This window comes from Cavia porcellus, unplaced genomic scaffold (assembly GCF_034190915.1).
Source record: "Cavia porcellus strain 051 isolate PalLab524CR breed Dunkin Hartley unplaced genomic scaffold, mCavPor4.1 scaffold_29, whole genome shotgun sequence".
Lineage (NCBI taxonomy): Eukaryota > Metazoa > Chordata > Mammalia > Rodentia > Caviidae > Cavia > Cavia porcellus.
The window spans coordinates 18,057,371-18,085,337 of record NW_026947512.1 but is presented as its reverse complement, the minus strand read 5'-3'; the positions used below and the strand labels follow the sequence as shown (position 1 = coordinate 18,085,337).

General features: G+C 45.6%; 1 protein-coding gene and 1 long non-coding RNA gene across 5 annotated transcripts; both read left to right on the top strand.

Annotated features, from left to right (window-relative positions):
• The first annotated feature begins 1,679 nt into the window (after nt 1-1,679).
• Nucleotides 1,680-10,746, top strand: Dyrk3 (dual specificity tyrosine phosphorylation regulated kinase 3). Of its 3 annotated transcripts, XM_013158102.2 has the most exons (4): nt 1,680-1,946; nt 2,098-2,309; nt 3,951-4,062; nt 8,943-10,746. In XM_013158102.2, the coding sequence occupies exons 3-4, from the start codon at nt 3,979-3,981 to the stop codon at nt 10,515-10,517; spliced, it is 1,659 nt and encodes a 552-aa protein (XP_013013556.1). In that variant the 5' UTR covers nt 1,680-1,946; nt 2,098-2,309; nt 3,951-3,978; the 3' UTR covers nt 10,518-10,746. The 3 variants fall into 3 exon arrangements, with proteins under 3 accessions (XP_013013556.1, XP_003474823.1, XP_063096360.1); XM_003474775.4 differs by lacking the exon at nt 2,098-2,309; XM_063240290.1 differs by lacking the exons at nt 1,680-1,946; nt 2,098-2,309 and adding an exon at nt 8,141-8,230.
• Nucleotides 10,747-21,591: 10,845 nt separating this feature from the next.
• On the top strand, nt 21,592-27,565 carry LOC134474035 (uncharacterized). Of its 2 annotated transcripts, none has more exons than XR_010044591.1 (4): nt 21,592-21,627; nt 23,800-23,871; nt 24,242-24,382; nt 25,075-27,565. It is a non-coding gene; the product is annotated as an uncharacterized LOC134474035 (long non-coding RNA). The 2 variants fall into 2 exon arrangements; XR_010044590.1 differs by lacking the exon at nt 21,592-21,627 and adding an exon at nt 23,389-23,475.
• The last annotated feature ends 402 nt before the right edge of the window (nt 27,566-27,967 follow it).

Below are 27,967 nucleotides of genomic sequence, written 5' to 3'. Positions count from 1 at the left end.
GAAAAACTGGAAAGCACTTGAATTACCCAAGTCAGGAACCCCCTGGAGCTCCAGAACCCTCAAAGATCTCACCTGCCCTTGACCATGGGAGCAGCAGGTGGAAGTTAAATGAGGCCTCAGTATTTCCCACTTTTGAGGCCAGAACTGGGAGCAGGAATGCTTCCGCTTCTGGAAACTGTGTCTTCAACACAGACTGGAGCTGCAGTGACTCAGAAGCAAGCAGAAAAACTTGTGGGGGCAAGTTTCATTCAACTCTGGCATAATAAAGAGCCGTCCACGGAAATGCTAAGAGCAAGTATTATTACTAGAATTTTGCAATCTTAGGGCTGGAAGAGACTTTCACAAGAATCTAGTTCAAACTTTTTGTTGCCATGGAACTCTTTTCTTCAAACAAAAGCTTTAAAGAGCTCCCAGTACAAATGCCTATAGAAGCAAGATTGCTCTGGTTTGCCAGGGAAGGTAAGGGAAAGGAACAAAGAAAAGGCTGATTTGTAAAATCAGAAAAATATAAAAGGCCATCTGGAAGAAAATCTTTTTTATTAATGTTCATATCATAAAGACACTAAAGTAATATTGATCACAAAAAATAAAGTTCACCCAAATGGACTGAATGTTAACTTATAGCGTAGATCTTATAGATGGTTAAGTGTTTAGGGACATTTTCACTTGGAGACAGAGAACATGACTTTTAGTCACATGGAAATGAGCCTTGGGTGGAAAATTTAAGGTTTATGGGACTGTGACATGCGGCTTGAAGACAAGTTCCCAAATTCCACCAGAGGGCGCCCGCATCAGGCGTTTTGAGGTTTGGTTTCTGGCGGGTCAGGCGGCCTCGCACTTTGTGAATTCAGGAAATCCAACTGTGCGCCAACACGTGAGAGAATACACTACTCTAGAATAACCTCCTTCCCTCTCAGTTTCCTTCCAACAGTCAAAGTCTGATTTCCTCGGTTCTACTGAGAAATCTACACCTTTTAGGAAGGAGGGGAAAAGCGCCTTCAAAACATATTCTAACAGAAATAAATAAAGCAGAGCCTTCCGGGGGCAGCTGGAAGCCTGTGCTTCTGAAGCTTCTTGTCCGGACTTCGCCACTAAGTGACTCTAAGGAAGCATGACTTCTCAGGCGTCAGTTTCCCCCTGTGTACGAGAGTTCTTTGTGCGCGACCATCGCTGCACGCTGTCACAGGAGAATTAAACAAAACCTGGCTTCCATACTGGATGCCAGATAAATCAGTAAAAGAGGGACGTCTCCTGGTGTAGCGAGGTTGCGCCTCTGCCTCCGGAGCGCGCCCTGCCCAGCGTCGGTGAGAAAGTCGAATGTTCAGGCGGGACGTTTAGAACTCCGGGCTGCCACGTGCAATTTAACAGCAGCCTGGGAGGACGGGCAACACTTCTGGAGCTTTCACCAAACCTCCGCCCAGGATCGTCCTTCTTCGACCCCAATCAGCTCTGAGGTCCCTTAACCGCTTTGGGGACCCCCGCGGCCCCGCCTCCCGCCCGCGGCCCCGCCTCCCGCCCGCGGCCCCGCCTCCCGCCCGCGGCCCCGCCTCCCGCCCGCGGCCCCGCCTCCCGCCCGCGGCCCCGCCTCCCGCCCGCGGCCCCGCCCCCTCGCGTAAGTGCGTAGTTGCGCAAGGGCGTTTCCCGGGGCGTGCCGCGGTTGCTAGGCGACTAGGCCGCTCCCCCGCCCCCCCAGCTCTGTCTACCTAGTCCCGCGGCCGGACGGAGCGAAGGCACGCGGAGCTGCAGAGTGTGGCGGAGAGTCCCGGGGAAGCGTCGTGCCCGGGAGGCAGCGGTCCCAGCGCAGGTGGGCGCGGCCCGCCAGACCCTGCAACCGCCGCTCTTGCCCCCGCGGGGGTCCTCGAACTAGCGATGGGGGGCACGGCTCACGGGCCGGGACGGAAGGATGCGGGGCCGCCCGGGGCTGGGCTCCCGCCCCAGCAGCGGAGGTAACGGCGCCCGGGGTAACGGGCTGGGAGCGCCCGAGGGAACGCCTGGCGCTGGCCCGCGAGGCCAGGGTGCGGGGAAGCCTGGGCTGGAGACTGGGGGAGCCCCTCACCGGACGGACGGCACCCCCATCACGTCCTCTCCCCTCCCCAGGCCAATGTGAGCCTCCAAGATCTCCGAAGCTCTAGATCGGGATGCATGGCCAGGGACTTCGCACACACAGGACTTTCTGTGTGGCTTTTTAGCAGACCTGGGGAGCCAGGAGGACTGGCTTTGAAATAATCCCTGTTGCTCGGAGCGCTTAACCACGACTGAACTCTTGGGGGCTTTGCCGTGAAGGGTGCGGTCTGGCTTTGAGTATGCAGGTGAGGGGCAGTGCTGGGCAGGGCGTCTGCGGATCCCATTTTGAGAGATCCTCCCCCCTCCCCACATATACCTTGCATTGTAGTTGCTGCCTAAATGCAGACCCCACCCCCACCCGTTTGCGCGGAGCCTTCCCATGGTTAATTTCTTCCGTTAATCTTGCAGGTTTTTATTTCTGTAAATGTGGATGTCTGTCCTTGTTTGTTTTATCAGGCCATGGCAAAGGGTATGCCACATTCCGAATATTTGGTTTTTGTCACTGGAGTATTTCGCTGTTAAAGGTAGAAATAATTCTATCAGAATGTGAGCTTGCTTTTAAAAGAGAACCTTACAAAAAACATTTGTGCTTTTTAAAAAATACCTTCTGCATTCCTTTAATATGTTAATCAGACAAACTCTAGAACTAATTTTACAAACAGTTTTTAAAGGCAATGAGAAAAAAAATTTTTTAAATCATCCTCTGCAAGATGGTTATTGTTACATTCATGATATATAAATTGATAGCAGTGAACTGAGAAATCCATGTTCTTGGTAGCAGATGTGATACATTATTCAGGGCCATCTTGTGGATTAAAGAAATCCTGTCTGTCTTTTGTGTTTCCTTGAGGTGGAATGGCCACAATGTTAAAGAACAGAGAGGTGATCCTTAATTTTTTTAGCATTTTGCTTCTCTTGTCTACCAGGAAGTGAAGTGGGAAGAAAAGTGAGATTCATCATCAATTCATGATTAAAGCATCTCTTCCATGTTTACTGTAATATTCATTGTATTTTTCTGTAAGTTAGGTAGATACAAGTAAGTAACTAAATAGAAGAGAGCCCTAAAAGACCTTGTATTTCTTTCTTTCTTTCTTTTTTTTTTTTTTAAAGACCTTGTATTTCTTGCCAGCAAGACCCAGACATGTATAGGCTAGAGCTGCTCTTCCCATCAACGTGTGGGCAACCTACTGGTGCAGCTCAGATTAGAATCTAAGCCTCAGACTTTGAAAACACAACTATTTCTGTCATGTTTTTCCTTTCTGGCTTTTGGGCTTCATGTTGAAACTTCCATTTTATTTTTGTTGTTGTTTGTTTGTTTTGCCTTTTTTTTTTTTTTTTTTTCCTGTACCGGGGATCAAACACACAACCTCACACATGCCAGGCAGGTGCTTATGCTGCTGAGCTAAATCTCCAGCCGCTGTTTTGCCTTTTTAAGATACGGTTTTGCTATGCATTTCGGGCTGGCCTTAAACTCACTTTGTAGCCCAGGCTGGTTCCGAATTTCCAGGGATCCTCCTGCCTCAGCCACTCAAGTGGTGGGATTACAGGTGTGTGCCACCACACCTAGTCTAATTTGCATTTTAAAGGAATAAGTTAATGGATAGTCCTTATGTTTTAAATAACATTCAGATAGTAAGACTTGTTCTTACTTTAAAATAGAGAGTGGAAATACTGCCCTTTCTTTAAAAAATGAATAAAAGGAAACGTTGGGATTCTTTATTCCTTTGCCAAATGCCCTCATTGTTTCTTCATTGACAAAATTCAAGGTAGTCATTTGTTTGTGTTGATTGTTCTTTGTAGTAGGACTGAAGCAGTTAAGGGGGGATGTTTGGAATCCAAATCTGTATCTGGCAGTTTGCGATTTTATCCGTTATCCTTTCAACTAGATTGGGGGATGGTATCTATGATACCTTCATGATGATAGACGAAACCAGATGTCCACCTTGTTCAAATGTACTCTGCAATCCTTCTGAACCAGCTCTACCCAGAAGACTAAATGTAAGTAAAGGAAGTGATTCTGTGTGTTCTAATTGTCTTGGACAGGAGCTAGAGCTATTTCAGTGTTCCAGGTGCAGTTATATATCACAGCAACACAGACTTTGTTTTCTTTTGATTTCTTCTGACTTTGGAAAACAATTTCTGTGGTCCAGGTTTAGCTTTCAAGATGATTTTGCCTTGGAGTCTACCTTTTCTTTTCAATTTCTACTGAGATAAATATATAGTACCAGAAAAAAAGTTCGTTGCATTTATCTAGGTAGTGTTTATTTTTGTAGAGGATGACACAGTATTATAAAGGACCCTTTTAACAAAAACAAGGAACAGAAAATATCTTGAAATTCATGCATCTGCAGAATTTTTCCCTGTAAGATAGAAATGGACTCCTGGCTTGTTCATATGCTAACGAGAACCATTTGCTATCTCATAAATTAAACTTGAACAATGGATTTTTTATGCATTTAATTTAATTATTTTAGGAACTGCAGACACTTAGCTTTTGATCCTGTCTTACTTAAGATAATAATAAAATTAATTCACATTCCCTCAGCATATATAGAACAGTAGACAGAGGCAGGTTTGGACAAGTTCCAAGACAGTGGGAAGTTGTCCTGTGACTTCAAATTTTGCTGTATATGTCATCTAATGAGCATACTGAATAATTGCATTGACTAATTTGTAATATTTCTCTTTCCTGTTTCTGTGTTTAAGACCTAAAATTGTTTCTTATGGAAAAAATTACTTGCCTTTTTCATAGTCTTTCCCAAGTTTTCATCAGTTTTTACTACTAAAATCAACCTTTTCAAGGCTTATAATATTACAAAGCATCAGCTAAAAATATTTGGAAGGCTGGTCATTCTATTTTTAAACTCCTTTATGGAGTGCAGTAGGCTTTCTTTCCATTCTCTGCAAGTTTATTTCTTTAGTACCTAAAAATGTCTTAAGATTCTAGAAACACCCATCCCTTGTGTAGACCATCAGAATCCTGGGCTCCTTGCTGCCAATCAGCGTGCCTCTGTAGGAGACCTTTTGCAGTTGGGCTAATACATTAAGATCTAACTTCAAATTTGTTTGAACTGTAATTCAGAATTGATCCCTGCTAATGATTTTCTAGTAGGTCCCTTAAATTGTTTCAATTATTTCAAGAAAATTAGTTTCTTACTGAGTGCCATTCAGAGTAACACTTTCAAGAAGCACAGGATTTTCAATTCTAGCCCAATGGCATCTTTACAAATTTTGTTGGGTAAAAAAAATGCTTTTGACTTCTTGGTGGCACTTATAGTTCATTATACTGTGACACTATCTTGAGATCCTATTGCTCCTTTCACAAACTCTTTGAGCCTCATTGTTTTTTGAGAATGCTCTTATATTCTCCCTGTAAATTATATCTCATCTGCCCATAGGCTTTTTTGCAGTAAGTTCTGTGTTACAGGGATTTATGCGAAGAACTCGGTAAAGGGTAGGTTTTTACATCCAGATGAGAAGGATATTCTTTCTGAATTTTTCGACATTTTTAGGACTCAACTAATACAGTATATTAATACAGTATATTAATAGCTGAAGCACTGTAAGCCCTGCAAGTTAAATATATGTGAAACATTCTCAAGAAATAAAACATGGTCAATGGAGCATTATTTGTCTCTGGATGTAAACACAGTCAACAAAATATTCGTTAGAGTTGCTTGCATACATTCTTGTTATCGTGATTATTATCCTAGTCTAGAAATGTATGTGTTTTGTAACTCTTACATTTTAACACTTGTGAACATTGTAGATCCTCCAAGAACAATGGAAGGAAGGTTTCATTTATAGCCCAGGAGACTTCATATATAACTGACTCAGGCCAGTATTTGAGTTATTGACAGGAAAGAAAGATAAAGAAAGAACCCTTCCCTGTGTGGACAACTTCCTTCCTGGAATTCTCCAGGTTCCATGGAGGTTCGGACTTCACCTGCAGCAGCATGTCTGTCCTGGAGGTCACACTGCATGAGAGACAGGAAATGCAGGCCTTGGGAGAACATGAACAAACAGGGTAGCAGGGAAGCCCAGCACCTGGTGGGTGAAGCAAAGGGGACAGTGAACTTACAGAAAAATGGTGGTGACACACACAGGACAGCCCCTTTAAGGCATCCCAAATGCATAAATGAAATTTGGACACTCTTGTGTAGTGCTCAAGAGCAAGGTAAAACTTCATTGTCAGAAGAGAGATTTAGGCTCACCTTTTTGTGTGTGCATGTTTTTGAGACAGGGTTTCACTATGTGATTCAGCCTGGCCTGGAACTCACTAGGTAGCCCAGACTGTCCTGGAACTTGCAGCTGATCCTCTTGTTTCAGCCTCCCAGTGCTGGGATTATAGGCACCACCACACCCAAGACATAGGCTCACTTTAAATAAAAGCCATGAGTTAAGAAATCATAGTTAATCCCATTCTTATTAATCCCAATTAACTGCATTGTAATAGTCCTTTGGAAATTAGGTTTCTGTTATTACCAAACTGTACCTGACACCCTGTCTTTACCACAAACAGAAATGACTTCCAGAATAGCCGAGTAGCCTCACATGTGGGTAGAGTAGGTGATGGTTCCAGGGGTGAACTCTAGGCCACAGATGGCTTTTCCTACCCACTTGTCCCTGATGACTGCAGTTCCTAGAGAGGCATTTCTTTGGGTTAAGATTGTGACCATCTGTTGAAGTTCTGCCCTGGGGAGGTTAAGTATTCAATTGTAGAATGAGCTGAAAGCAGGCTTGTGTAGGGGAGAAAGTGGGCAAGCCATTTCTGTACAGACGCCTATTATGGGGCCCTGGTCGGCAGAGATACATTGAGTGATAGATGCTTGGTGGAGGGAGATTAGAGATATGAAGGAAATCATCAGAAAAAAGAAACCATAAAGGGAAAGGAAGGGTATATAGGAGTTTAAACCTTAATACATTGAAAATTCTGCCTAATTGTAATCAGTATTTTGAACATGTTTTATAGTTTGTATATCGTCCTATAGTCTTTCATGTATATTTTTTTTATTATAATTTGATTTATACAACATCCTGCAAGTAGGAATTATCTACATTTTAGCATGGTGGTGCATGCCTGTAATTCCAACACTGGAGGCTGAGGTAGGAGGATTGTTGTGAGTTCAGGGCCAGTCTGGGCTTCCTAATGAGTTCAAGGTCAGCCTGAACTGCATAGCAAGACCCTGTTTTAAAAATAAAAAAAGATTAAAGGAACCTGCCAAGAACCTACAGCTTTTAAGTAGTATGATTAGACCCCAATTTGGGCCTTCTCAGTTCACATTTGTTCATGTTTCAGATGTGTTCCAAAGACTCTAGCAGTAAATATTTATGTGCCTTAAAGTTGAGTGAAAAATATTTAAGGAAAACCGGCTTGGCTGTTTTTATTAGGTAAATCTAACTAAAATCAAACAATTATCATTGTTTCCCTACGTTAGCCAAATTTATTCCCTAATAGGTAGCTGATAGTTCCTTAGGAGCAGAACGGTGTCCTGGTGAATAGCAGGTTGGGTGTGATCCAATTCTGTTTTTCCGTCCCTAAAAACTAATGCAGCTATTTGACTGAATTACTGATAAAGAAAAGCGTTCCATGGCAGTTTACATTTTGCCAAGGTACAGCACCATGTTCTTGGCTGGGGATTGTTTTTTGTTTTCAGTTTCTGGCCCATGGCTGGCCTCCGAAAAGCTAGGAGCCACGCGATGGCTCTGATTTTTTGAGACACTCACTCTGTAGGAGCCTCGAATCCTTTCTGTTATTTACCAAATACACAAAGACCTGACCCCAATCATCTCAGGAGTCTTCTCTGGCTTAGCATTTTTGTGGTTCAGTGAACTGAGAGATAAGGCCACAGGGGCCATGTGGATATTATCCGTATTCTACCTCCCGGAGAGATACACTGACCGTTTGAGAACTGGGTGCTGTGTTGTATCAGTATGAAGAGCCCTGAGCTGAGAGAGGTGGGTGTATATCCTACCTCTGTAGCTCTAAATGTTAGGCTTTACAGAACGCTTTCGTGTGCACCATTTTGTTGTTGTTGTTGTCTTTTTTGAGGCAGGGTCTCACTGTGTATTTCAGGCCGGCCTTGAACTCACTTTGCAGCCCAGGCTGGGCATGAACCTGCAATGATCCTCTTACCTCAGCCCCCTGAGTGCAGGGATTACAGGCGTGAGTCATTTTGATCCTGCTGCATGCCTTAAACATTTGGAAAGTTGTTTGAGACAATTAGTAAACAATGTAATATAGTCTGTATTTAATAAAATGGCAGATTATGTGGTACGGACTTAAAAACTTGCCATTTAAATGTGAGGTTAGTATATCTTGAAATAGTTCTAAGTGGGAGAGAGCTTAAATTGGATCTTAAAAGAGTGTAGGATGTGAGCAAGTGAGTGGGGTGAAAGGAGTCTCACTACAAAGATAGACCTATAGGAAGGAACCGAGCACTCTGGGGTGCTGAGGCAGGAAGACTGCAAGTTCAAGCCCAGGTTAAGCACCTTGGCAACTTAACAAGACCCTGGCCCATAATTTTCAAAAAAGGGAGGGGGGAGTTGGGGATATAGCTCAGTGCAAAATCCCTGGGTTCAACCCTCATTACCCTCCACAAGAAAGGTACCTAGCACGATTAGGGGTGTTCAGGTGACCATGCTGTCTTCCAGAAAGTAAAGGATACAAAAGGAGATTGAGGTAGTAACTATCCTACTCAGGGAATCTGAGGGTTAGCACAAATCTGTGGAGATGCCTGCTTATCTCCTATTTGAGTTTTTTAACCTTAAAGTAAACAGGACTGGACATGTTTTGATGTGCAGTCAGAGGGAGGATCTTTTCCTCTTTCTAAGGTCCCCAGTGGTTTTGACATTGCTTTTGGTTTTCTCTTGCGTAGATCACCACTGAGCAGTTAACGAGAGATCACACTCAGCACTTTCTGAGTGGAGGGGACATGAAGGTGGAGCAACTGTTCCAGGAATTTGGCCACAGAAGGTCCAATACTCTTCAGTCGGACAGCACCAAGGACTCTGCAGAATGTTCTCCCAGCGTGTCTCAGAGGAGGAGTTCAGATAGCCTCAACACAGGCAAATGCAGCAGTTCCTCCAGAGCCCCCAAAGTGGTGCCTCTGACCCCAGAACAAGCACTGAAGCAGTATAAACACCATCTCACTGCCTATGAGAAGCTGGAGATCATCAACTACCCGGAAATTTATTTTGTGGGTCCAAATGCCAAAAAAAGACAAGGTGTGATTGGTGGTCCCAATAACGGGGGGTATGATGATGCAGATGGGGCCTATATTCATGTGCCTCGAGACCATTTAGCTTATCGATACGAGGTGCTGAAAATCATTGGCAAGGGAAGCTTTGGGCAAGTGGCCCGGGTCTACGATCACAAGCTCCGACAGTACGTGGCCCTGAAAATGGTGCGCAATGAGAAGCGCTTCCATCGCCAAGCCGCTGAGGAGATCCGGATCTTGGAACATCTTAAAAAACAAGATAAAACTGGCAGCATGAATGTGATCCACATATTGGAGAGTTTCACATTCCGGAACCATGTCTGCATGGCCTTTGAATTACTGAGCATGGACCTTTATGAGCTAATTAAAAAAAACAAGTTTCAGGGCTTCAGTGTCCAATTGGTGCGTAAGTTTGCTCAGTCAATCCTGCAGTCCTTGGATGCCCTCCACAAAAATAAGATCATTCATTGTGACCTGAAGCCAGAAAACATTCTCCTGAAGCACCATGGACGCAGTGCGACCAAGGTCATTGATTTTGGATCCAGCTGTTTTGAGTACCAGAAGCTTTACACATACATCCAGTCTCGTTTCTACAGAGCTCCTGAGATCATCTTAGGGTGCCGCTACAGCACACCCATTGACATATGGAGTTTTGGCTGCATCCTTGCAGAACTCCTAACAGGACAGCCTCTGTTCCCGGGGGACGATGAAGGAGACCAGTTGGCCTGCATGATGGAGCTGCTAGGAATGCCACCACCAAAGCTTCTGGAGCAATCCAAACGTGCCAAATACTTTATCAACTCCAAGGGCCTACCTCGATACTGCTCCGTGACCACTCAGGCAGATGGGAAGATTGTGCTGGTGGGGGGCCGCTCACGTAGGGGTAAAAAGCGGGGTCCCCCAGGCAGCAAAGATTGGGCAACAGCCCTGAAAGGCTGCGATGACTACTTGTTTATAGAGTTCCTGAAACGATGCCTGCAATGGGACCCTGCTGCCCGACTGACCCCAGCTCAGGCATTGAGACACCCTTGGGTTAGCAAGTCTGTGCCCCGGCCTCTCAACATTGACAAGGGCTCAGGGAAACGGGTAGTGAATCCTACCCATGCTTTGCAGGGACTGGGTTCCAAGCTGCCTCCAGTGGTGGGAATAGCCAGTAAGCTTAAAGCTAACTTAATGTCAGAAGCCAATGGCAGTATACCTCTGTGCAGTGTGTTGCCAAAATTGATTAACTAATGGACAACTCGGAGATGCATATGTGTATATTTTTAATTATCTTGCATACTTGCAAATGGAAAGAAAATGCAAGCCATTGGTGGATATGTTTTGTTAGACTAGACTTTCTTTTTTTAACCAGGCAAACATTTTTATATGACTATAAGAGAACTCTTCAAGGGCTAATTACCTAACCAGCTTGTATTGGCCATGTGGAATATTCATTAAATGACTTTTATAGGTCAAGGCATCTTTGTTGTTATTGTCAGATGTACTTCAACCTGTGCATTCTATAGGTATAAATATATTCTTTCAAACTAGAAGGCACCAAATTATATCTTCTGCCCCTCACTACTTCTTTCCCTTTACATCTAGTCTGGAAGGGTCATGTTGGAGGTAGTATAGTCAATGACAGTCAGCTTCTACCCCAGCAGGTGGTTCTGTGGGCTCATTCTAGATGAAAGGGCTCACAGAGTAAAGTCAGCAGCACCTCAGAGTTATTGGTCACTTGGACAGTCAGTGCCCCTGCTTTTCAGTTGTGTGGTGGTTTCCTGTCATCATTATCGTTTTGCTTCCAATTTGTTTCCTAGCACATAAAGCATTTTATGGACGTCTCACCACCTTACTATATACAAAGCCAGGATTATACAGGCTTGGTGCTGGCAGGTAGGGGTGGGCCTTAGTGGTGGATTCAGATCCCTGGGAGCTGCCCTTGAGGGAGCCTATGCAACACTCCTCTTTCCTGTCCATTGCTGGCCATGGGTGGACAGTTTTGCCCCGCCCTGTGCCCCACAGGGCTTGATGTACTGTGACAGGCCCAGTGCAGGGGCAGTCATTCATAGGCAGAAGTCACGTTAACTCAATTCTCTCAACAAGGCCATTTGTCTCAGCTATTTCTCAGTAACAAAAAACTGGCTGACGCAGGTACTAATTTTAAAACCATGTCAATGTGCCCTTTCTCTCCCATCTACAAGGAAGAAAAAGCTATTGCTAAACGTAGAACGGGCATGGAAAGTACAGCTCCTGGTTCTGTGGCCAACTATGGGCCAGCCTGATTGCCTCTCATTGTTACTCATTGATCGTGGCCAGGTAAACATGTTACAGTTCCAGTGCCTACCTTATGTCTTTCCAGCCACCTGTGCATGCTACGTTTTTCCTTTTTTACTTTAAGCTTAATGGGACTTCCCTAGATTCTGAGTGAACTTCAGTTATTAGGAGAAAACTACATGAAAAATCCCCTCACTGGAGATATCCACTATCTCCTTTATTTTCCCTAATTGCATTCACTTTGGCAGCCTTTCTTTTTTCTCTGCTAAAATTGAAAATTAAGCCAGTCATGGTGGTACACGCCTATAATCCCAGCACTCAGGAAACGGGCAAGAGGATTGCTGTGGGTTCAAGGCCAGTTGACGTAGGGACGTCTCAATAAATAAATTAACTTATTTTTAAAAAAGAAAGTTAAACAGTGAGGGCTGATAGTACAACTAATACCTGGCTAAAAGGCTCCCTGGAAGGGTCGATGGGGAAGGGACAGTAACTCAACTGCTTCTGTTTTTCACTTTGTTTTCCTGCCCCTTCTACTTCCGTGTCCTTCTGAAACAAAATATCCGCATACCCTGTCCCAAGTGTGTGCTCTTTATAGCAGAACATTTGCTATGACATAGTTCTTGGAATAACCCAGTTCAATTGGCACTTTTCTGGAGTTAAGTCTGCAAATTCCTAAGATTAGAAACCTCACTATAATGAGGATCAAAGCCAGAAAAGCTCTAACCACTGAGCTACAGCTCTAGGCCTTTTTATTTTTTTATTGTGAGTGGTTTGCTCAGTTGCCCAGGCAGCACTCGAACTTGTGGTTGTCCTATCGTAGCTTTCCACAGTGCTGGGACTGCGGTGTGTATGCCACCATGCCTAGCTGGGAGGAGGCTTCTTTTTTCTTTTTTCTTTTTTTTTTTTTTTTTTGGTGCTAGGGATCAAACTCATGACCTCAAGCTTGTCAGGCAGGCACTTGTGCCACTGAGCTGTACTTCTGGCCCCTGAAGGAGGCTTCCTCTGCCAGGTAAGTACCAACAAGAAGAGAGGCGGCCATGGATGTGTTTAAAAACTTTTGCCTTATGCAGAAGTGCTCCTGATTGCCACTGCGAGATGTAGAAAGTGGGAATGAAGGCCTGAGTCTCCCCAACATGAAGGCCCTGCACAGGGGAGCTCACACGGAGGCCTCGGCTCTTCCAAGTGAGAAAGTGGTGGTACTTTTGGTGCCTAAAAAAAGCTGAAGTAATTGAAACTTTCTCAACTCCTGGCCTACAGGAAGCAGTGGGGCAGACAACACCTTTGCCTCTAATTCCTGCTGATCCTCTACCTTGCTGGAGAAGTCAGTCACCCCCTGCACTATCTAGGCAGAGCACATGCGGAGGTTGTTTTGCTCGTTGTTATCAACATGAGAGACCTGCTCTTACAAGCAGCAAAGGGACTGCCGCCTCAGACAAGGCACGCTGGATCTCGGGGTTTGTGTTTTCGGGATGTTGGCAGCCCACTGATGTCTGCGTTCAGGAGGGGAGACTGGCTGTTCCCGTGTAACGAGGTGACTGTGAGGCCACTGAAAGTGGGCCGAGTGAGGGGATGCAGACAACTGGTGACGCTGGACACACCAGAGAGCCCTGAAAAGGTGAATGGATGTGTTCCTGCCTAAATTTGGCAACGGCTGGGGTGACGCAGAGCAGAGTCACCCAAGCTGGCAGGCCAGCCTGCTGTGGGCTGACTCACAGGGGAAAGTGGGCTGTCATGCAGGTGGCTTTGAGGAGGTAATGGGTGGGCTCCAAGTTCTGGGAGAAATTGTGGCTTTCAGAGGCTGTCAGCTAGGCCCCCTTGGTTAACTTTTCCCTTGGTCTCTGCCTGGCCAAAATAGTGAGTGACAATCAGTTCAGGCTGTGGCCTATGGCTCCTGGCTTGTTCTTTGGCCAAATTTGTCCTGACCATGTTAGTTAATCGGGTCAAGTTGGTTGACTTACTGGTTTCTAAATTGACCAAATCAACTGAATTTCTAAATTATTACTGACACAGGGAAAGAGATGGGTTGGAATTCTTGTGTTCATTCCTAAGGTTTCTCCCCCCAATCCATTTTGCACCTACACCTCTCCCAAAGCTGCATTCTGCCTCCTGTCCCCAGTGGTTATTCTAGTCATTCACCACATGTGCATGATTCCTCTATATTACAGCATCCCCTGGGACTGGACAGGCCGTGTCTTTATGATGCTCTGAATGAATGATCCTTGATCATGTGGCAGATGATGGCAGTTGGTTTCCCCACACACCAGCAAGCAGCATGACTGCTTGCCACTTCTTTGAAGTTGACCTGCACTGTGTCTGCCCTCTACTATTTAGCAAAAGGTGATACGAAAAGTGTTACATGAGGCCACTTTCTACTGGTCCAGTGTTAGACATGTAGTAATAATGAAAAATACAGCCATAACCTAACTGTGATGGAAAAATTCTGCTTCTGTCCCATGGGGGCTCTGACAGAGGAGAGTTCAGCTGGGATCTCCATTCCCAGAGGAAATGGACATAGGACCACATCAGCTTACTTCATCCGAGGTGTTAAATGGTGTTGGGGACAGACAAGTTAACTGGCTACTGTTGTTACTTTTTTTTTTGTACAGGGGATTAGACTTGTTACATTTTAGTGTTCCTGATATTTAAGCTGTTAAGAATGAGATTTATTGTGCGATCAAAAGCCAAAAGATTAAATAAACACAAATTTCAACTGTGAACAGTTCCAAACAGTAGCAGCTGCTTTCATTAAAATACTTTCTGCTTTTGCTTAATTCTCAACTAGGCATAATTAAAGCTAACTGCGGAATTTCAGGCAGCAGCTGATAAGTAGTTCTAAGCTTTTCAACTAGAACATTCCTACTGCTTTAGTGAATCACAGAAAACTTTCTCATTTCTTTTTAATTATTTCTTTTGCATCTGTTATTTGATGTCATTGGCACAGAAGATGGAGAGGTGACAGTGATTGTTCTAGATGGCTTCTGTGTGCCTTCTCTCCTCTGAGGATTAAGGGTGCATACTAATCTTTGAACCAGGTGGGACAGCAGAACCACCATTGACTTGGTCTTGCTAGATAGAGATGATGATTTGCAGACTGGAGCAACTCACTGTACTCGGAGCACCTGCAGTAGCTGGGATATGGAAAACATGGATTCTGAACAAACAAGGACCCAAGAACAGGTGAGGGTCCAAAAAAGGGCCGTCCTCTGCCAGGAATCAGCTGCCTCATTTTAAAGAATATTTCCAACACCCTCATTCAGCATGTCCTCTCAACGTCAGTCTATGTTTCTGAAACCCAAGACTTGAAAGAATTTACTTCTATACCTGATGGCAGGCGGCAGCCCTTTCCAACTATCTTTTGAGTTATGCCTCCTGGTTTCAATGAGAAAAGTTTTTGAGAGTCACAATGAACCTATACACGTAATAACTAAAAACTCTGATCCCTGAGATCCATAACCCCTGAGATAAACCAGAGCTTCAAATACATTGTCTAGACTTTGAAGGAGCCAAGCATGCTTCCTAATATAGCTCACCCCTGCTAAGTCAAGACGAGGCAGATATTTTTCGAAATCACGAGAAGTCTGCCTGACTGGAGGCTAGAAAGAGTCTCACCCTCTCTGCCACCACACAAACAGACTAAAAAGAAAGCAGAACCCCAAGTCAGGCCAAAGGTGACCTGTGGCTATTTTGGCTTGGTTGGCTATTTTGGCCTCTGAACCACTGGTTCGAATTGTTTCGGTGTGATGGGATTCCATCATGGCTCCTCTGAGCCCGCCAAGAGGCTTCCTTTGGAAAGTATAGCCTGGCACAGATGAGTGAGGACTTTTGAGGGGGGGTGTATTTTTTAAAAAAAATATAAATGAATTGCTTTGAGAATATTCTTTAGCATCTGCTGATTGTTTCAAAGCCAAGTCAGGAAACTGAGCAGGCCCCCAAGTGCTGCCATACTCTGAAGGATGCCTGCAGGAGGGTAAGAAGTGGTCACTGGATTCTTTGGGCAGTGCTTTGGGTCCAGCCCCTTTGATTTGGTGGCAATGACAGGGAAAGAAAGTATGCCAGTAAGGAGCTACTGAGACAGAACAGGAGCCAAGCAAGAAGCCAGCTTACAGAGACTCAGCCCTCAGTCCTCTCAGTGATCAGGGATGCCATTCAGTGTGGCTTGAACCCCTGGCATTGTCATGGGGAGGACGCGGGGATGACCTGTCCCGGAACCTTGACCACCAGTTCTCCCATCCTGAGCCTCACATCCACACTCCACAGCCCAGAGCCCAGCACCCAGGCTTAGTTTAAGGATGAATCCTGAAGAACAGCTTGAAGGAATGCAGTTTAGTTGGAAAGTTGAGTGGTTTCTTGTCCTGAGGGATGACTTTTAAAGACTAGGATAACAAAGCAAACTGAAAAGGGGAAACACTGTCCTCAGGGCCTTTGGGCAGCTCTGCTCTGGGTAACTTAGGCTTTGGCCCCAGGACATTACTGTCCCAGGCACAGAAGCTAACTGGATGCTGAACTAAGGCCCTACATTCTGCCACCCTTGAATTGGTCCCCAGACTTTTTGGTACTGATGTTTGAACTCTGGAAGTACTGGGATCCATCTCCTGCCTTTTTAATTTTTTTATTTTGAGACAGGGACTTGCTCAACTGTCCAGACTGGCCCCAAACTGTCAGGGCTTCTCCTGCCTCAGGTTTCTGAGGAGCTAGGATTACAACCACACCTGGCTTCCCTGGATTCTTCCGGTAGTGACTTTCAGAGCCATCACAATGTGCAAAAACACCATCCTCATGGCATTTGTGTGGGGTGGGGGCATCATAAGCTATATGCTCAGAGCTTAATGAAAGCCAAGTCATGGGTTTAGAGAAAACTCACCAAGGAGTTATCTACATGCTATTATAAAATATGTATAGATTTGCAAGAGAAGGGGTGGGAAGGCGAGGCCTGTACAGAAGAGAAGAGGAGAAAGCAGAGCCTGTGGTGCTGAAGAGGCCAGGTCCCCCATGGGGAGGAGAGGGGAACAGCTAGGACGGCTGGGAAGGGAACAGCTCTCCGGGCTTGGCTCTCTTTCCCCCCACCGTCCTGATCTTGCAGATGGGGTTACCCCAAGGTTTCCTGTACCTAGATTTCATAACAAGGGCTTCCTCCTCACTGTTTCCTCATCAATCCGATTCTGTCCCACATTCTCCATTCAGAGCAACTGACAGCAGGAAAGAGCAGGCACCAGATTGCTTACCTCTCTTCCCTCTTACTCCTCAGCTCCTTAACAGCCAGCTGGCTGTGTTGGTGTCTTCTCTGGTTGCTAGATCAACATGTTTATTTCTTTTCTACCAACAAACCCAGTCAGAGCCTGAGACGGAGGAAAATGGCTGGGCCAATTCCATACCATGCACCCCTGAGGTTTGCTTTGCAGGTTTTGGTCCGGTGTTTCATGTTACCCTGAGTCTAGTCCCTTCTCACTGAACCCTCTTCATTCAAGATCATTCCTTCTCTTTGGAACCCGGAGTCACTGCAGTATCTGCTTTGACTTGGGAGAGAGAGGTCCAGGCAGAATAAGACAAGGGGAGGGAGGAAGCTTCAGAGTTCTTTGGCGACCAGGAGCAGGGACAGACTCAGGTGCTTCTCAGTCAACCCCGCTAAAACAGCAAGGGTCAGGGCTTCCCTGGTGGGTCTTTCTGCAGGGACCACACTGTTCCTAAACTACTGTGTCGCTCCGTGGCGCCTCCTGGCGGGTTGGTCCAAGTCCAACCTGTCCCGGCAGCTGCATTTCAAAAACAGAGTAAATCTTCTGTTCTTTACTTATTCTACTCCATCCAAGGGGCAGGAAGAAGACCTCGGCTTTAGCCAGGAAAGCCTGGCTGGTGCTTGAGGACCCCGTGCAGAGATTTCCCCAGATCAGAGTCGCAGTCTGTCAAGTCCGAAAAGAGATGGGCAACAGCAGGCACCCCCAGGCCCAGAGAGGGTCCGGTCTGGCTCCCCGGGGTCGCCAAGCCCTCTCCTGCCTTTCCTTCGCAATGTTAGCGAATACTCAGTGTCTTCTGGGCGCCCGGAGTTGTGCTCCAGCCATCAAACCCAAGTACCATACATCTGCATTTTCCAGGGACCCATTTAGTAAGAAGGCAGACAAGTGAAAAATTGAGCTATATAAGATGATAGAACTGGGCTACGAGTCTCGGAAGATCTACCTTTTCCTGAAAAGGACAAAAGTGTGTGGGAATGTCAGAAAGGCATTTTTACCTGGGCGTGTTTATGCGTGCCTATAATCCCAGCACTCCAGAGGCTGAGGCAGAAGAAGCGCTGAGTTCTAGACCATCCTGGGTTACATAGTGAGACCTTGCCTCAAAAAAAAAAAAAAAAAAAAAAAAGAAAGAAAGAAAAAAGAAAAAAAAAGGATTTTTGTGGCAACTGCCTTTGTTCAAAGGACTTTGGGAGCATCTAGTGTGACCATTTCTTTTCTCATGTGCTTCTCTTATTCCTATACCTTTCAACCCCCAACCCCTGGCCATCAACTCTTTACAGAGCCTCCGGCCTTGGAGATCATATATGAATGATGTCCAGGGTCTTCCCAACTGAAACAGAGGAGACTGAGGGCCAAACCCGGGACCCCAAACACCGTGTCCCTTTGGCTTACACATGCCAAGGTTTGGAGCTAACCCTCCCCCTTCCCCCACAGTTTCTCCTCACCTACCCAGCAAGCCCGTCTTCTCCTTCCCAACTTCTCAAAGAGGCCCAAAAGAGTTTATTTTTACCTACAGGGTTGGGAAAGAGGCTGGGGGGGGGGGCAGTTGAGTGGTGACAGCTGGGGCTTAAATACAATGAGAAAGTCCAGCCTGCCCACTCTGCTTGAGGAGAACCCAGTAGGAAATAAATAGCACTGCAAGTCCTGCCTGGCTGCGGCCTAGTGGGTCTGCCTGGAAGCCAGCCAGTCACATGAGCCTGGCTGGCTAAAAAGGGAGCTTGGCTAATCTCCCAGCTCAGGTGTCTCTTCCGGCCTGAGCAGCTCTGCGGGTGAGGGTGCAGCCCTCCCTCACTGGTGGGCGAGGTGGCACAGGGAAGGGCAGTTCAGGCCAGGGAGGGAGCAGCCAATGGGATGGCGCCCTTGCAGTGCTGTCAAGTGCCCAGCTACTGGCGCCTGGGCAGGTGACACCATGGCACTGCCAGGAGAGTGGGGGCAGAAGAGGGCTAAAGGACAGTCTGGCAAAAGCTTCATGAACAATCTTACTCTGGTCAAGGCTGCCATTTCCATTATGCCCTGGCCCTCTGCACATGCACACACACACACACACGCATATGCACACAGGCACACACACACACATGTGAGCACACACATGGATACCCACACATGCGAGGTGTCTTTCTCTCCCACCTCTGTTCCCTGGCATGCTCTCCTGTCCCCACTCACACTTCTCCCAACTCTCATCCTGTCTTCAGCCACACTTCATGACACTCCATTCTCCTCCAGCCCCTTCTGTGAATCTAGCTGGGGCCCCACTTCTCCTTCCCAGGCCTCAGTTTCCCCTTTGGCAGCATGTTTTGAACTGGCCCTCACAGCACTCTGGGCGAGCTAGGGCAGCACACAGGTGAGGGTCTCCTGGGAGAAGAGGATCAGTGTAGAACAATTCCTTTCCTGAAGTGCCAGAACTGGGTTAAATGAGTCAGCAAGCAGAAGACCTCCTTGTGCAGACCTGAGTTCTCTGAAATGTTGGGGAAGGTAAGAGCCTTGTGTTAAGCTCCTGTGCGCATGTCTTCCCACCCAGAGAAGTGTCATGTATGTGATGCTTGGGCACCAAAGCCCCAAGAGTGACTGTTCGTTACAGGATTAGCTGCGTTGAGCCAGGGATTGTGAGGGACAGAGGACTTGTTCCCTGCAAGATGACAGGTGCAGTGTAATGAGAGGGAACACTAGCTACTGCAGGCCACAAGGTGCCAGTGTGATGGCCATGGGGTGGGAGGGCCGAGCACACACAACAGCTCAGATTAGATGATCGATTTTTTGATCCCCTCTACCAGCCCCTTCCCAAAACCAAACCTAAACAACTCTGAGTTTGCATATTTCACAGACTTGGAAAAGCACGGGAGACTTGGAAAAGCACGGGACACAGAGGGAGGTAACAGAATCATTTGAGATTTCAATAACTATTCAAGAGGGCTTGGAATATAGCTCAGCCTGGTATGAGGTCATGAGTTCAATTCCTGGTATTAACAAAAACAAAATAAAATAGATAAAAAAAAAAGAACTGCTCTGGAATGCCAGGTTCTGTGGAGATTACTCCCATGTTTGAGGACAAACTCCTGTTTTCTCTGGTTGAGAAATTTTAAGGACACAGTGGAGGACTGGAACATAGAATCATCTAAGAAACTGGAGTTTATAATCAATTCGATTCTGAGCCAACTTAAGACCAGCGGTCAGCATGGAGCAGGCATCTAGGGAAGGCATCCCAGTGGCCTGGAGCTAGACCTGGGGGTGGAAAATGTTCCTAAAGGATGCTGCGTCCTCAACTTGTGATAATCCAAAGCCATTGACAAAATATGGACAGCGTTTTGGAAAGCTGTTGGGGGCAGGAATGAATACAAAGGTAGCTAGCTGTGTGGGGCAGAGAAAGGGAGCGATGGTCAGACCTTGGAAAGCAATTGCTGTGTGGGAGATGGGAGAGGAGGGAGCGCTGCCTGCCTTGTAGAAGCCCCACCCTTGGTGGAGGAGGCAGATAGCGCCACGTCTGGCCATCGGGAGGAACTAAGAGTGTAAATACTCTGATCTCACTCTTGGGCCATCTCACTCCGGGCCTCTCACTGGCCAAACACGACCAAGAACCACAGGACAAGGGAGTCTGGCTGGTGCAGTGCCAAAGTGTCAGCCTCCTGGGGCACTGACACTGGGCAGAAGGGTGAAGGATAGACTGGAGGGCACCCAGACCACACAGTGCAGTATGAATGACCCTAAGCAGGCAGTCTCAAAGCATCAGTAGACTTTTTTTGAAAGCATGAAGCATGGACTGGTCCTGTGAGGTCCACCAAGGATAAAATATGGAAACAGAGCTTCCAGCTGGGAGTCCTTAGTAGTGCAGGCAGCCTTCCTGGAGGAAGTGGCATATGGAAAGGACTTTGAGGACAAGTGAACAGAGGATTGGGAGTACTTTCCTTCACCACAGCAAAACACGGCTTTGCAGCTCAATCCAACCCAAGGCCAAGTTTTGGATCTTCCATTTCTGAAATTTCACATGGCCAAAACACTCACCTTCCTGTAGCCAGCTATCTGACTCCACATCTCACCTCATAACTCACCTGGGAAGGATCAGTCAGCCTTACCTGCCTGTCTTCCCTGCGGGGTTTCTTCTACTTTTGAGAGAGAGCACTTGCATCCTGAATAAGCAGCCCACTTGTTAGTAATGATTCACTGGAATAATAAGCAGAGAGCATGATGGGAACTCAGGCCACATAGGTAAAGAGAGTACGCTTCTTACTGTGGGAGAGCTCATATTATAATAGATCTTGGAGACACGTAGAAAATTATCAGAGTATTGGGTAGGAAGCCAGGGTGGTGGAGCACATCTATAATTCCACTACGCTGGGAGGCTGATGCAGGAAGATCACAAGTTTGAGCTGAGTCTCAGCAATTTAGAGACTGGGTAAGACCCTGCCGCAAAATAAAAAATAAAAAGGGGGGATGTAGGGGCTGGGGATTTAGCTCAGTGGCATAAGCGCCTGCCTTGCAAGCAGGCAGTCATGAGTTTGATCCCTGGTACCGATAAAAATGAAAAAGACAAAAACAAAAACAAACAAACAAAAAAAGGGGGGGGGGATGTAGCTCAGTGCAAAGATCCTGGGTTCAATCTCCAGTATCACTAAATAAATAAAGCACAACAAAACCTACCCAACCAACAAAACAGCAAAAAAGTGTGCTTGGTAGAAAGAATAATGAAAATATGTGCAAAATTCTAGGGAGACAGCAGAGAGTGTGACTAATTCCCAGAAGTGTTAGGAAAAAAAAAAGCTTCAGTGATGCAATATTTACATTGCAAGTCCATTAACAAACAGGATTTGCAAAGGACAGAAACTCCTGGAGAGGACTTCTGGAAACAGAAGATGGTGAAAAACAAGGTAGCCAGAGCATGGGAAGGTGGGAATTTGGGTGGCTGAAAGGGATGTTATGGTCTTAGTAAAGGCCTTTTCCAGTTAGGCTGGGAAATAAGAAGCTATAGCATATTCTCCCAACAAGAAGCAATTTCTTTTGCGAAAGGTAATTCACAGCCAGGAATGGTGGCACATAGTTATAATCCCAGCTCCTCTGGAGACTGAGGCAGGAGTTGTTGCAAGTTCAAGGCCAGCCTAGGCAATTTAATAAGACCCTGTCTCAAGATAAAGCATAGAAAGGGCTGAAGCTATTGCTCACTGATAGAGCACCCTTGGGTTTAGTCCTCAGTACCATCAAAAGAAAGATAATCTAATAGGAAGAATTGGTACTTGTCAAGTACAAGTGATGGGACCTGAGTTGAGTTCTGCCCCTCTATCCTTACCCCTGCCCTCTGCTCTGCCTCCACACCACATCCTGTCTCCTTACCTTCCTACAGAGAGCAGTTATTTGAAATTTGTTGCTGCTCTGGCTTTGCATTAAGGCAACAGGGCCAGCTGAATGAGACTATTTCTTTGTTTAGGACAGTGTGGTAGAGAACATGCAGGAAGCATCTTCCCTTTGCAGTAATCCATTTTCTGTTGCTATAAGAAGATACTGTATACTTGATAAAGAAAAGAGACTGATTTATCTCACAATTTTGCAGGCTGAAAGTTCTAGATCAATCAGGCAGCCCCATGTGTTCAGCCTCCAGCAAGGGCCTCTGATTGTGCCGAATTGCAGAAGAAATGTCATGGCTAGTGTGCAGGGGGTAGGCAGAGACCACTTAGACAGGAAGCCAGAGAGACTGGGTAGGGACCAGTCTTGCTGTTTGCATACAACCTTCTCACAAGAATGAACTGGGACCCCTAAAAATCCCTTCCAAAGGCTCTTTTCCAATGGGCTAAGGACCTTCCACTAGGCTCCACCTTTTGAAGGTCCCATTACCTGTTAACATCGACATACCAGGAACCTATCTCCTAGCACAGGAGCCAGAAGGGGACATATTTCTAAGCCACCGCCCTTCCTCCAGCTTTTACCCCATCCCTGAATTTGATGACCAAAATAGGATGAAATCTTAAGTGGAACAGCCAACTTGTGGGACTTAGGCCCTGCCAATTTTAGAATCATCAGCCAATCCCACCTTTTTGGCCTTCCTGGGGGCTCATTCCAAACTTTATGGCTGTTCCCCCAGGTCTTAGCTGAAAACACCAAAAATAGGCCAACTCTTTCAGATTTAATTAGCCATTCCTCTGAGGACAGCAGATAGAATAAAGCAGCGACTGATGCACAGGGGTAAGCAGGGTGGGAGTGGACTATAAGTGAGGTTCAATGACCCCAAACTCACCACTACAAAAGCTGCTTCTTAGAGCCTAGAGCTCAGGGCAGGTGAAAGAGCGCTGGTCTTGTGCTTGCGGGCCAAGGTGTGGCCACTGCTCTCAGGCACTGGGTGCACAGGAGAGCTGGCAGAGGCAGTGAGGAGACAGGCATGTGGAAGGGGTGCTGGGGCAGCTCTTGGGGTGGCGTGGGGGGTGCATTTCTCCAAGGAGGAGGAACCACTGATTCCTCTGCAGGAGCCAGTGGATGGTTGCCTGAGGACTTGCCCACTCCAGTCTGGCTCCTATCTCAGGGGCTGTGGGCAGCCAGCAGCCCACACTGAGAGGCTCGTGACAGCCGCCCAGTGAAGTGTGGAATCTATTTCTGGAGCCCATTAGAAGTGGGTGAAAACTGCCAGTTGCCTAGAACCAAATGATCTATGCAATGCCTTTCGCATCTGAAACACAGTGGCCCGTGCTGAGTAAAATCAGGGAGCACTTGGTCCGGGGCGAGATAAAAAGGTCTCCACCTTTACTCTGTTATCTTCTTGGTGCTCTGAAAGACCACCGATGTGGAGCAACTGCACCTCCTGGTGGCGGATATGGGGATAAAGTTCCAGGGTAGTTTATTCCACCTCCACCAAGTTTGGGCAAGGCTCCAATATTGGGAGCCTGAGGTGTAAGTCCAAAGTCGGTTCTTTCTCTGGTTCTCCTGATAACAGTCATGGTCCCTAATCAGGAGCTTCTTTCAGGGTTGTGGATCTGCTTGGGCTTGGGGAAATCACGGAGCAGCGCCCTGACAGGTATGGTTCCCGTGACAAACTAAGTTGTTCTTCCTTTTCACAGCACAGAAGTGACGAAATGGTCTGCTGGATGACCTTTTGGAAGCCTAGCTGTTTCCAGATCTACAAGCTGGAGGTGAGGCTAGATGCGTTGCCTGCTTCCCAAGAGGCTCTGAGATCCAAAGTGAACGGCTGGCCATGGTGGGGGACAGAAGGGGGTTGCAGTCCCAGTCCCATTGGGCCCATTGCCTGGGTGAACTTCCCAGCTCCAAGACACCATCACTGTCACTCACACTGATCCTGAGACGCCTCAGTGGCTCAGCCCCTCGTGACTGCCTGCCCCCTTCATCACAGTTGGGAAGTCACCTTTTCCAGCTGCCCAGAGCTGATGGCCAGGGAAGGATGAAGTGACATGATGATTATGGCACTCTGGCTGGAAAGATGGGCCTATTTGTTATTGTTCCTGTTGCCACTTAATAATCTGCATTATTCATATTTATTTTTAGGCGTCTTACGGACATTCCTTTTATAGGCACCGTGACTTTATCCATCGGACACTGGATGCTATTGGCGGGAAACAAGCTAGAAAAACACAGTCTCATTCTCCTTTAGGGAATACATGATAACGGCTGAGTCTCTTCCCACAGGTTGGTTAGTGGAGATTTTACTATACATACTTTCTTTTCGGTGGAGTTTGCAGGCCAAGGTCTAGCAATTGCTCTTGGGTAGCGGGCCTAGTGGAGAGAACTGGTGTCACTTTTCTATTCCTTCCTTCTTTGTTTTTTATTTGCTTTCTTTTGGGGCTGATATCTTGAAAACAAGTAAGAAGTCAGTTTCCTGATCTGAGTGATCCCTTTTTTGGGTAGGGGGACACTTGGAAGCAGTGCTGTATAATGCATTTAAAAACTGCCTTCACGTATTAGTCTTGTCCAGGGATGTAGCTCAGAAGCAGGCAGCACCTGCCTGGCAAGCATGAGGACCTGAGTTTGATTCCCAGTACCAACAACAGCAACAACAATGACATCCAAACAATAATATAAGAACAGTTAAAAAGTAGTAGTCTTGTGCGCAGTATAATGGTGCACACTTGTAATCTCACCTACATAGGAGACTGAGGCAGAAGAGTCACAAATTCAAGGTCAGCCTGGGCAATTTAACAAAATCCTGTCTCAAAATACAAAATAAATTGGTTTAGGGATGTAACTCTGTGCCAAGGCCTTAGGCTCAATCCTTAGTACTGCCAAAAAGACAAAAAATAATTTTATTAAGTGTACCTCAAAATAGTTTTCTTTGTGGTAAAACATATACAATGTAAAATTTTTCTTTTTTTACTTTAAAGAAGGTAAAACAAAACAACAAGACAGAACAAAGCAGATCAGAAGAAAAAAATGTGACACAGGATTTCAAAGCAAGATAACAGGAGATCAACAGTAGCTACCATAATGTCTCTTGTTTTCTTCTAAATAGTTGTTTATATCTTCACACACAATGAATTCATACAAAATAAAATAGTATTAAACTGATCAGAAGAGAGTGATGAAGGAATTACGGAACTTCAAAACCAGACAATAGGAAAATTAACAGTGGCTGCCATAATGTCTCTTGTTCTCTTCAAAACAGCTGTCCATACCTTCATGTATGTTGAAATTAAACAATACAAAACAGACTAAAACCAATCAGAACAAAAAATAGAAGCATTACTGGGTTTCACAGCATGACGATAGGAAATCAGCAATGGATACCATCATATGTCTTTTTCTTCAAAGTAGCTGTTCATATCATGATGTCTAATATAATCAATTTAATTCTCATAAACTGTTTAGGAAAAGTTCTAGGCATTCATAAGCCTCTACATGTAGACCTATCCTTTCTGTATTAGAGGGAAAAACAAAACAAATTACTAGAAAAACAAGAAACAAAAAAGACAAATAAATAACAATAGCAAAGAGCCCAAAACAATGACAATATAGACCTTTAAGACAAGGTGGTAGGAGCAGAACTAAGGTTGTTATTTTACATAATGATCATCAAGAGTTCCTCAGATCACCAGGCACAAACATGCAAAATTGATCCAATCCTATGAATGTTAACTGTTTTCTTCCAAGAACTAAAAGAATTTGTTAGCTATTTTGTGTGTTTATACAAATTTAGATATTTTTATTTTCCCTTATACAATTTTTCTTTGTAACCATTTTTAAGTGCACAATTCCGTGACCTTCAGTACCTTTACAATGTTGAGCACCAGTGATCACTGCCCGCTGGTCTCCAGAGCTTCTCTTTACCTGCTGTGGACACTCCATACCAAGCCTGTTTGTAGCACGGGACTCAATGAGAGGCAGTGGGGGTCCAGCGGTCACTCCTCCTTTCACATTCCCTACCCTGGACACACAATGGTCATGGTGTTCCAGCCCCTCTTCAGGACAAGTCAGCAGAGGGACACCGTAGAGGGACACAGGCTGTGGCTGCCTCTGTTTCCTATTGTCAATCCCAGGATTCTGTAGCCAGCAGACACTTATACCCCTTCCCAAAGCCAAGCCTCAGCCATCTGGTAGCCTAGCTTGGCCCTGACACATAATTGGCACTCAGTGTCTTTGAATGAATGAATGAATGAATGATGTAGATGGGTCACCACCTTTTGGGAAAGAGACTTTGTAGCTGTGCTTGGTGAGAGCGAGTGACAAAGGCATGTGTTTTCTTCAAGTGCTCACCCTGTCCCTCACTAAGTGTGTGGCTTGCTTTGCTATTGGTATCTTGGTTAAATCACTAGAATAACAGTCTCTGTCTGGGGCATGCAGTTTGAGTGGGGCAATGTATCCAAGGTAATTTAGCTTACAAAGTAGAAGCAACAATTATATTAGTTCTCTCTCCCCTCCAGAGAACCTCTGGCTGCTCCTCCCAAAAGGACTTTCCTTTTTATGATGTCAGTTCCATCTCCTATTGTCTCTTTCACCAATTCCTGAGAAAAATGATCGGCCCCATTACCCAAGCCATACCCTCAGCCCTTCCAGACTGGGAGGCTAACGTCTCAGTGTGAAAGAAGAATGTCCACTTTCTTCGTCTTTATCAGAATTTGAGCCTCTTGATTTCTATGTGATTGGATGGACTTAGGTGATTTATTTCCTTTGTCTGTTCTCTTTCTTTCTTCTCCTGTCTCTATGCACATCTGTCCCAATCCATACACAATCATGGTGCAGCCCCCTCTTCCCATCCTCTGTACTAGAATGCTCTTTGCTCTTTCCAAATCCAAGAACGTGGCTACCTTTACCTGGAACAGAGGACATAATGCTTACCTCGGGTTCCCAGGGTTTACATAGTAGCCATGACCCATCGGTCACTCTTTGTAATGCTTTTTTCAATTACTCCTTCATTGCAATTATTTGGTACCTTCCTCTCACCTACAAATTCTAAGATTGATGGGGCTCTGGATTTAGCTCAGTGGCATAAGCACCTGCCTTGCAAGTGCACAGTTGTGAGTTCGATCCCCAGTAACAAAATCAAAACAAAACAAAACAACAAATTCTAAGATTGGGTCATGGAGTGAAGAAAATCAAGTGATCTAGCAAAGATCTTATGTTTTGTTAGATGTATGACTCTCTACCATGGGATATCATTGAAAGACTTAAAACTCAGTGGAAAGGCTCTAGGAATGGTGGTGCATGCCTGTAATCCCAGTACTCAGAAGACTGAGACAAAAAGGTCACTGCAAGTTTGAGGCCAGCCTGGGCTACAAAGTGAGTTCAAGACCAGCCTGAGCTGCATAGTAAAACCCTGTCTCAAAAAGACAAAAAAACAACCAAACAAACATCCAAAAAACCAATCTTTCCTCAAAAACAAAACAAAACACCTCAGTGGAAAGTAACACATATAAATTTCAAATAAATATCCATTGGAGCCAAGTGTGGTGGTTCACATCTATAATATAAGCACTTTGGGAGATTGAGGTAGGAGGGTCTCAAATTTGAGTCCCTCCCAGACAATTTAGTGAGTGTCTGTTTCCAAATGGGGAGGGGGGGAGAACCTGAGGATGTAGCTCAATGCAAAGTCCTTTTCTTCAGTACAAAAAAAAAAATTCATTCTAGAGCAATGTTTATTCAAGAGGCTTGCGGTAATACGGATTTAGGAAATACGGGCCTATCATGAAATGTGATGGTGGATTTTAAAACAATGTTTTAGAATGACTGCAACTAACTTCTCCATCCTCTTATTAATCTGTCCTTAAAGATCAAACTTCT